The sequence below is a fragment of the Eutrema salsugineum genome, unplaced genomic scaffold (genome assembly GCF_000478725.1).
Source record: "Eutrema salsugineum unplaced genomic scaffold, Eutsalg1_0 scaffold_15, whole genome shotgun sequence".
NCBI classification, from domain to species: Eukaryota; Viridiplantae; Streptophyta; class Magnoliopsida; order Brassicales; family Brassicaceae; genus Eutrema; species Eutrema salsugineum.
Window position 1 is genome coordinate 2,000,774 of NW_006256867.1, and position 9,524 is coordinate 2,010,297.

General features: G+C 43.4%; 2 protein-coding genes across 3 annotated transcripts; both read right to left on the minus strand.

Moving 5' to 3' along the window:
* Positions 1-677: 677 nt before the first annotated feature.
* On the minus strand, positions 678-1,802 carry LOC18022054 (putative methylesterase 19). Of its 2 annotated transcripts, none has more exons than XM_006404778.2 (3): positions 1,402-1,797; positions 1,198-1,335; positions 678-1,114 (listed from the first exon to the last, which is right to left on the minus strand). In XM_006404778.2, the coding sequence occupies exons 1-3, from the start codon at positions 1,768-1,770 to the stop codon at positions 833-835; spliced, it is 789 nt and encodes a 262-aa protein (XP_006404841.1). In that variant the 5' UTR covers positions 1,771-1,797; the 3' UTR covers positions 678-832. The 2 variants fall into 2 exon arrangements, with proteins under 2 accessions (XP_006404841.1, XP_024013879.1); XM_024158111.1 differs by having other exon boundaries at positions 834-1,053; positions 1,402-1,802.
* A 4,766-nt stretch (positions 1,803-6,568) lies between these two features.
* On the minus strand, positions 6,569-9,301 carry LOC18021887. The gene is made up of 2 exons (XM_024158112.1): positions 8,409-9,301; positions 6,569-8,282 (listed from the first exon to the last, which is right to left on the minus strand). Exons 1-2 carry the CDS (start codon positions 9,178-9,180, stop codon positions 8,266-8,268), a joined length of 789 nt encoding a protein of 262 aa, XP_024013880.1. The 5' UTR covers positions 9,181-9,301; the 3' UTR covers positions 6,569-8,265.
* Positions 9,302-9,524: the final 223 nt, after the last annotated feature.

Below are 9,524 nucleotides of genomic sequence, written 5' to 3' on the forward strand. Positions count from 1 at the left end.
CATTACATTGACTGTTAGGTTTTGGTCTTTCTCTGTGATCCCGAAAATGATACACCAACTTTACATTGACTATTAGTTCATGGAGTTAGTTGGTTGGTGAATCTTAGAGAACGTAATTATCTCTTAAACTGATGCTTGATGAATAAGATGTTTTGTTTTTATGTCAGTTAAAATGTGAATGAAAAAGTTGTTATATTCGAGTGATTTTATTTGCTTTGGCGAAATAGATTATGTTTAAATTGCACTTTCAATGTTGAGAAGATTTCATAGGAAAACTGCGATGGATTGAGTTTATTTATAATTGGTCCCTTGAGTTGGTTTTTGTGAATTTGTGATGCATTAATTTGGAGCATACTCTTTCTGTATTTCCCCAATTTTCCTCTTTGGGGATTTGCCGTGGCTGAGCATATAAGTCAGAGCAATTCATTGGTTTTTATGACTATTCTCTATCCAGTGAAGTGTTCGAGTTTGAGGGTAGCAAATGTTTTGTTGTTTACATCTTGCATACAGAAATTTCTCTAGGATATTGGTTATGGTGATGATCTATTTATGTCAGACATGTTTCTAGAGTCTTTGTGTGTTATTATGTGTGCTGTATACGATAAATAAATATATGGACAGAAAAAATGTTGTTTTAGCAGTGCGTATGGTTGTTGCTAAAGATATGCTGCACAATGCAGCTAAATATGCATAAACGTTCTCTTTATTTATTTAAAAGTATCAATTGCATAGTTCTCAATTCTCATACATGTACATGTATTTTCATATAGCTTAATTACTGTGGGGGATGCTGTAGTCCATAACGAATCTGTGGTGATGATCTCAGGTTGATTTATGTATATTTAGCTGCAATTTCCAAGAGACGAGCACAGAGTTCTTGAGGCTTGGAGTTCATAGCCATATGATCTGCATCTTTGATTTCCATGACTTCTTTTGGCGGAAAGTTGCTGATTATCCAACGCTGGGTTTCCACAGTTACTATATTATCCTCTCCGCATATAATATAAATACGTGTAACCGATCCATACCCTTCCTGAGTAAAGCTTCTTGTCCCTGCAAGATTGTCTGTAACGGATGGGTTTACCCTGACCAACATCTTCGCCAATTCAAGATCCTAGCAGAAAGATTGAGTAGATGTTTCTAGCAGTCTCATTTAGGCCTTGAACAGAGAGATTTGAATAGGTTTTGGAGTCTTACTTCAACCGGAGACATTTGATACAGTTTCTTGGCCATGAACTCTGGTCCAAAAAGAACAGTTTGTAGAGGACGATCAGGTGTCCCATAGCTTCCATACACGGTGTCCAAAAAATCTTCTTGTGGAATGCTCGCCATAACCTGCAGATTTCACTTCAATATCAGAATCAGCCACGAAGAGATCATACTGAATCAGTGGAGGAATACCTTTTGGAAAACGTAAGCAGGTGGATTTCTTGTGTCGGGCATCGAAGATGTCAAGAAGACAATAGCAGCGATCTTACGAGGGAAGATGTCGGCGGCAAGAGCAGCCGGTATTCCTCCCATGCTATGAGCAACAAGAATCACCTTTTCTTCCAAGCCAAGCAAGCTCATAATCTCGAGCAACGGCTTTGTATAATCCGTCAAAGTCTGAATCTCTTCCACTCTGGTCATGTTGATACCCGAAGCAGCCAGATCCATTGCAGTGACATAGTGCCCTGCAGCCTCTAGCTGTGTTTTCACCTTGTACCAACTCCATGCGCCATGGCAGAGCGAATGCACAAGCACAAAATGCTTTTGGTTCGTCTTCTCCATTGTCTTATTTTTTAATTTCAGCTTCTTGGCTCAACACTTATATTGACGGTTAGTTTCCCTCATGCTCTGAGTTCCTGGTAATGATTAACCAACATTATAGTGACTGTTAGGTTTTGGCCGTTCTCTAAGATCCAGAAACTGGTACACCAACTTTACTTTGACTGTTAGCTCACGGAGTTAGTTGGTTGGTGAATCTTAGAGCTTATCTTTTAAAGCGATGATTGTGAAATATGATGTTTTTTACTATTTTGGAATTGTTTTTTTTTATGATCTATTCAAAAGAAAAAGTTGTTATATACGAGTGTTAAGAAGTCTCTGTGTGTTACTTTTGGTGCTAGGTGGAATATGTAGATCTATGTTTGTTGCTAAAGATTTGCTGCACAATGCTAAAATCGACGTTCCAAGAGGGATTGCAATTGTTTCTTATTGTAATACAGTTCTCTTTTCAATATTGATTCATAAAACCGTTCCTTTTAAAAGTATCACTTGCTTTGTTCTCATACATATACATGTATTCTCATATCGCTTAATTATTGTGGTGGAAGCTGAAGTTCGTAACGAATTTGCGTTGATGGTCTCAGGTTTATTTATGCATAATTAGCTGCAATTTCAGAGACAAGCACAGAGTTCTTGAGGCCTGGAGAGCATTGGCATATGATCTGCACCTCTGATCTTTATTACTTCTTTTGGCGGAAAGTTTTAGATTATCCAATGCTGGTGTACTTCAGGTACTATATTATCCTATCCGCATATGATATAAATACGTGTAATTGATTCATACCCTTGCTCTGTGAATCGTCTTGTCCCTGTCAGATTGTTCGTTGCTAACGGGTTTACTTTCACCAACATTTTTGCCAATTCAAGATCCTCACACATTAGTAGCAATCTCATTTGAGCTTGAAAAGAGAGGTTTGATTAGGCTTGGAGTCTTACTTCAACCGGAGACAATTAATAGGGTTTCTTGGAATAGTCTGTAGAGGACGATCAGGTGTCCCAAAGCTTTCAAACACGGTGTCCAGGAATTCTTCTAGTGGAATGCTTGCAGATTTCACTCAGATATGAGAATCACTTGAAGAGATTATATTGACGGTTAGTTCCCTTGTGCTACCTCCAGGGAATGATAAATTGACATTACATTGACTGTTAGTTTTTGGTTGTTCTCTGAGATCCAGAGAATGGTACATGAAGATTGCATTGACTGTTAGTTTTTAGTCGATAGAGTTCATGGAGTTATTTGGTCGGTTTATTTAGCTCTGTCTTGGATAGAATCCTTTTCTAAGATCTAGCATCTTGGTTCAACACTTTTGACTATTAGATTTATTAAAACCGTGAAATGTTCTCAAAAAGAACTTCTATTCATTGCTTCTGATCTTCTTCCTTTTGCTTATTCATCTCACAAATGTATTTGGATCATCGCAACTGGCTTTATAATGCTCATATATCTGTTATCCAAAGAAGGGTTCGAGTTTGATCCAAGCCACATTGTGCTGTTTTTTCCATCCTCTACTATTGTTATGGTGATGATCTGTTTATATCAAGCATGTTTCTGACTATAGAAAGTCTCTGTGTGTTACATTGGTAAGGGCTTGGTGGGTAATAGTTCCATGGACTGACAAAAAGCTGTTCAACATTTTTGCCAATTTAAGATCCTAACAGAGAAGACAAGCGGCGATGGTTTTGATGGTCCTCATTTCTCATCATGACAAGTGTTCTGAGCTTATTAACGTGTCTCACGATGTTGCAATGGCTTTTCTATCTTTGTAGGGATTGTTTTCTTCATGGGCTATACAGTATATTTAGTGTAAGAACCGTCCGGTTGATGTTCCAAAAAAAGAACCGTCCGGTTTTTCCTTGAGGATGCAAAAAAGGTCAGTGAATTGTAAATCAGTGAACCAATCAACCCCAATTTTTTCAAAACTTCGCTTACTTTAAACTTCTCAAAAAGTTTTAGGCTTTTGTTTTTTTGTTTTTTGTTTTTCTTTTTTAAGGATGTCAAATAGTTGTTTCTTCCATAGATTCAAGAACCGACTCTTAATTTTTTTTTTTTACTGTATTGAAGATTATGGAGTAGACAAGTTAGATCAGTGCAGTTAAATTGCTTCTTTACACAATTTTCAGGTTTCTTTTTTTTTTTTTTTTTTTTTGCAAATAGAAAATGCTCTCCATGTTTCTGTGTGATATTTTGATAAGAGCTGCTTTGAGATAAATAGTTCCATAGAAAGACCACTCATTTCAATCTTGTATTTATAGATCACTGCTATATTATCTGCCTCTCTGATCTACATTACTTCTTTTACAGGGAAATTGCTGATCATGGAATGCTGGTAATCTTCGGAGTATTCTTTATTTTATTTTTTTTTTCGACTAAAAAAACAAACTTAACGCTCATATGTTGTTTCGAAGATGACTTTCTACTCGAGCAAGCCAATCGGGAGCCGTTGAGCCAAAGAATTCGAACTCGCATCCTCGTGCCCTAGCTTGTTTAACAAGATAATCCGCGTGGACATTCTCCTCTCTAGAAATGCGCTTTAAACTGAACGGAATGAATGATCTTTGAAGGCTAGCAGCATCGTCGAGCTCAGTGGCAAAGGATGGCCACTCTGCAGGGTTATCTACCATGTTGACGAGGTCAGTGCAGTCTGAGACGAAGACAATCCGATGAAGAGAGAGCTCCTTGAGGCATTCCATCGCCCAGAGCAAAGCGTCAAGTTCGGAATGGAGGGGGGACGAGACCCTCCTAGAGGCTTTCAATCCCAAGTAGAGAATGACACTCCCTTGCCGTAAACACCAGCCATAACCACTAAAGGTATCAGAGTCCTTCCATGATCCATCCAAGGAGCACACTAATTGGTTCGGCACAGGGGTGAATAGATCGCATTGGATGATGCCCCGGTTCTGACTGGCTTCATCTTTAGCATTAGCCAAACTCCAAGCTGTAGCCTCTTGGACCGCGTGGTTAAGAGTGTCTCGAGGGTCTTCATCAAAGTTGTCAAAGACCTTCCGATTTCGGGCTTTCCAAGTGAACCACAAGATCCACGGAAAGGCTTTAAGAGATTCTTCGGAGCATCCGAGATCCTTTGCGCGCCAGAAGAGGTAGTCAAAAGATGCGTATATGGAAGAGGATGGAAACACCATCGGGGCCGATGGGATCGCGGAGAGAGCCCATAACTGGCGGGCTGGAGGGCATTCGAACAGCATGTGATGGATCGTTTCTTCTCTCGTTCCACACCGGGGGCACTCTCCATCTCTTGCGATATGTCGGAGGAGGAGGCGCTGATTAGTTGCCACACCTCCTAAAAGGCATTGCCACATGAAATGCATAAGCTTCCGTGTGGTTTTAATTTTCCAAACTTGTGCCGTGAGTGCGGAGATACTCGGTCCCTGAATAGGGGGGCCACAAGTAAGGCGAGACAGGGATCTCGCGGCAAGGTATCCGGTTCTGACCGTATAAGTGCCAGATTTGGTGAGCAGCCAACTGTAGCCGTCTCTCGAGACTGAGCGGCTCAGACGTATCCCTTGAATTAGGATAATTTCCTCCGGAGGGAAAAGTTCTTGTAAAAGCTCCGTCTTCCATTGCTTTGTTTCAAAGTCTATCAGGGCATTGACGTAGAGCAGGGGATCTCTTGGTTCACCAGTTCCTCTCGGGGGTCTCGCCGGTGAATCCGGGATCCATGGTTCTGTCCACACACATGTATCGAAGCCAGAACCAATAATCTTTTTAATATGTGAGCGCAGAAGGGGTTGAGCCGCCATGATGCTTCTCCACCCGAAGGATGGACGGTTTGACACTGATATTTCCAAGGGATTACAATATTTGTAGTATCTTCCTTTCAGGATTCTACTCAACAGGGAATCGGGGAATCTTAGAAGTCTCTACAATTGCTTACCCAAGAGAGCAATGTTGAAATCCTCCAAGTTCCGGAACCCTAACCCTCCTTCGTCCAAACTGGTGCAAACCTTGTCCCATGCTAGCCAATGAATTCCCCCACTATTTATCTTGGTACTCCACCAGAAATTCGCGATGGCGCTGTTTAATTTGGAGCGAATAGCTTTTGGTAGGAGATAGCACGACATTACGTATGTCGGAAGTGCCTGAGCTTGAGACTTGATCAAAATCTCCTTGCCTCCTTTAGAAAGAAGCTTAGCTGACCATGAATTAGCACGGCTTTGGAGCCGGTCTCTCACAAAGGCAAAGACTTGGACCTTTGATCCTTGAATCTTCTCCGAAAGCCCGAGGTACATCCCCATTCATCCTTCTTGGGTGATCCCAAGGATTTCTTTGATTTCTAGTCTGTTCTGAGGGGGGATATCATTTCCGAACATTAGAGATGACTTCGCATAGTTGATTTTTTGTCCGGAAGCCTCACCATACGAGTGGATGATATCAATAACTTCTTTGCACTGGGTGGAGTCTGCCTTGCAGAAGAAGAGGCTGTCGTCAGCGAAGAGGAGATGGGACGTCGCCGGGCTCTCTCGAGCAATACGAATCCCTTGAATCTTTCCGGCCTCCTCCGCCCTTCTCAGCTGAGCTATCAGCGCTTCCGTGCACAAAATGAATAGGTGCGGCGATATCGGGTCTCCTTGACGGATCCCCCGTGTAGGTTTGGTGCTGCCTCTCGGAACTCCATTGACGATGATCTTGTATGAAACAGACGAAATGCAGTACATTATCCACTTAATCCAACGAGAATCAAAGCCCATCTTCTCCATCAGGGCCTTCAGAAAGTTCCACTCAACCCGATCATATGCTTTGCTCATGTCCGTCTTGATAGCCATAAATTTTTTACGGCATGCCGGATTCGATCTAAGGGCATGGAAGTTCTCTTGGGCGATGAGAATGTTGTCTGTAATGAGACGGCCAGCTACAAAGGCCGATTGGGTGTCGGAAATTAATTCCGGAAGGAATTTCTTAAGGCGGGTGCTTAAGATCTTAGAGATCACCTTATAGGCCACATTACAGAGGCTAATGGGCCTGAATCCGGCTATCTCTCGCGGTTTCTCTCCCTTCGGGATAAGGCAAATGTTTGTCTCATTTAGTCTGCCAGTCTGAAAGAAATCACGAATCGTCTTTACTAGCCCGTCCTTAACAATGTCCCAGAATTTCTGGAAGAATAAAGCCGTCATGCCATCAGGGCCTGGTGATTTATCGGGGTTCATCGAGAATAAAGCACGCCGGATTTCATCGACGGAAACCTCTTTCGTCAAGGACTCGTTCATAGCAGCGGAAACCGTCACAGGAACATCTTGGAGGGCAGTAGAAATATTAGGTGACGGAGCTGATGAAAAAAGGTTCTGGAAATACTCAATTGCTATTTTCTCAACTCCGTCTTCGTTATCCACCCAAGTACCATTTTTATCAAGGAGACCTACAATACGATTCCGTGCCCTTCTTTGCTTAGTTGTGGCATGGAAAAACTTTGTGTTTCTATCCCCGTCCTTGAGCCAAAGAGCTCTACTCTTTGCTTTCCAATATAATTCTTCCTCAGAGTAGGCTACAGGCAGTTTGTGTTTCAGGTCTTGAAGTACTTCGATGGGGACATTATCATCGTTATTCGCCTGATCAATCTGATCTTGAAGTTCCAAGATGAGTTTTTCCGAGTTTGTCTTTGTGTTCTGCTTCCAAGCGGAGATATGCTTCCTACAGTTCTGGATGCGGCGGACGAGAGGGATGTTCTGTGGCTGAGCGAAAACGTACCATCCTTCGGACACAGCGTCTTGTAGACCGGGCTTATCAAGCCATCTCCTATCAAATATAAAGCTCCTCTTTTGCTGCGAAGGTTTCTTCTGAATAAAAACAATGAGAGGTCGGTGATCTGAAGCCCACATCTTCAAATATTCCACCTGGGAGTGTGGGAAGATATTGTGCTAGTCTTCGTTCCCCATAGCTCGATCCAGCCTGCATCGGATAAGGCCACTTCGCCGGCGTCCAGTCCAGGAGAGAGGGTTCCCCTTAAAAGGGAGATCAATAAAGCCACAACAGTTTATCATGGCTCTAAAAGGAAGGAAAGTAGATTCAGATCGACGTTTGCCTCCAGATTTTTCGAGGTTACTTGTGATTTCGTTAAAATCGCCAACAATAAACCAAGCATCTAAACGATCAGTACTAATCCGATTCAATCTTTCCCAAACATATTCACGGTTTTTAACAACCGGATCACCATAAAGAAAGGTCATAAACACACGGTTACCATCAATAATAGTCTCAATGTCAATTAAACGATCATCCGAACATAGAAACTTAACCGGAAAGTCATTCGAATACATAAGAGTTAAACCCCCACTAAAACCCACAGGTTCAACAGTATGGAGATTATCAAAACCAAGAGTTACTTGCAAATTTTTGCAGAAAAAAACGGTCATTCTTTGTCTCTGAAAGGAAAACGAAACCTGGAGAGAATCTCCTACACATCTCTTCCAGTCGCCGGGATGTTGGTTTTGACCCCACCCCTTGACAGTTCCACGCTATGGTCTTCATTTAGTTGGCTTGGGTGGGTTCTAGGACCCCACCAAACCTACACAAGACATCGCAATTTTTGAGACCTTAGCCATAGGCACATACGGAAGAGAAATAATTTTAGAGCCAAAATGGGTCGACTCCTCCTTACGAGGGAAATTTTTGGAGAGCTTGGGATTCTTACCCTTTGCAGAACCGAGGGTTGGCCCAGATTTCTTCATTGGGGAGGTTCTGCTCTTGAACGGCTTCAACTTCCTAGAGATCGCCACTCCTACTCCCTTGGGACTGCGCGGGATTCGTCTCTTAGGTTCCACAAGCTTTCTTGAACCAGTGTTTGGGGGATTCCCATTCATCTTCGAGATGTCTTCACCAGCGAGGTGAGATGTTTTTGAAGACTTGTGAGACCGGGTTCTCCGACTCGTTGGTGACTGCGACGAGGCGGGAGTTGCTCGAGATGCACGGGTAACTGGAATAGGGGTCTCAGAGATGGTTCGTTCCTGGCTGACATCTGCTATCTCGTCGTCAAGCTCCTCTCCAAGTAAGTCATCATTCTCCAGAAGGTCATCCTCCATCAGCTTGCGCTCGCATTCCTCCATCAGGCGGAGGTCTTCTTCCGTGAACTCCACTTCCCCAGCTTCCACACCGGTTCCATCAGCGATTACTTTCCCTGCTGTGTCTGCTTCAACAATTGCCTCATCAGTGTCACCCTCCAAGTTTTCCCCAACGAGTTCGTTCGCGAGCTCCTCTGCGGCTATATCATCAGCGATATCCTCCCAATCAAAGGGGACCACTTCTTCTCCAAAGAGATTTTCCTCTCCATCGTCAACCAAATTCCCTTCATCGACATCCATTGCCACAGGAGTAGAGGGTTCGTTCGAGATGACAACGTTCTCTAGAGCAAGAGTAGGGTTTGGTGGAGATCGAGCAGCTCCCGATCCTGAACCATACTCAAACATCCTTCTTGAGTCTTCGCCATCTTCCCCAAAGACGTTCTCCCTTGATGCTATAGCTTTCCCTTTGTCTCTTGCATTCGCGGAAGACGAGGGATCGAGGTTGCGCGACGCCTCCAATGCTTGGGATCGGGGGGGTCGAGGGGGCTACCATTGAGCGAAGCTCGGGTTCTCCCTGGGCGGAGAACGCTGAAGCTGGCGCTGGAAGGCGGCTCCACGTCGACGAAGAGGTTCAGATCTTTGGACATCCCCTCGTTCAGCGCTTTCTCTTGGCCTCCACGCACTGGTCGCAAAGGACTCTTCATTCCTGCGCTTTCTCGAGCCCGAAGATGACAGAGCAGAGTTCTCCC

Coding starts and splice junctions, on each gene's coding strand:
- LOC18022054 (XM_006404778.2), bottom strand. CDS start 1,770: ATGGAGAAGACGAACCAAAAGCATTTTGTGCTTGTGCATTCGCTCTGC. Junction 1,336..1,401: donor CTGCTTACGTTTTCCAAAAG/GTATTCCTCCAC, acceptor TGAAATCTGCAG/GTTATGGCGAGCATTCCACA. Junction 1,115..1,197: donor ATCAAATGTCTCCGGTTGAA/GTAAGACTCCAA, acceptor TCTTTCTGCTAG/GATCTTGAATTGGCGAAGAT.
- LOC18021887 (XM_024158112.1), bottom strand. CDS start 9,180: ATGTTTGAGTATGGTTCAGGATCGGGAGCTGCTCGATCTCCACCAAAC.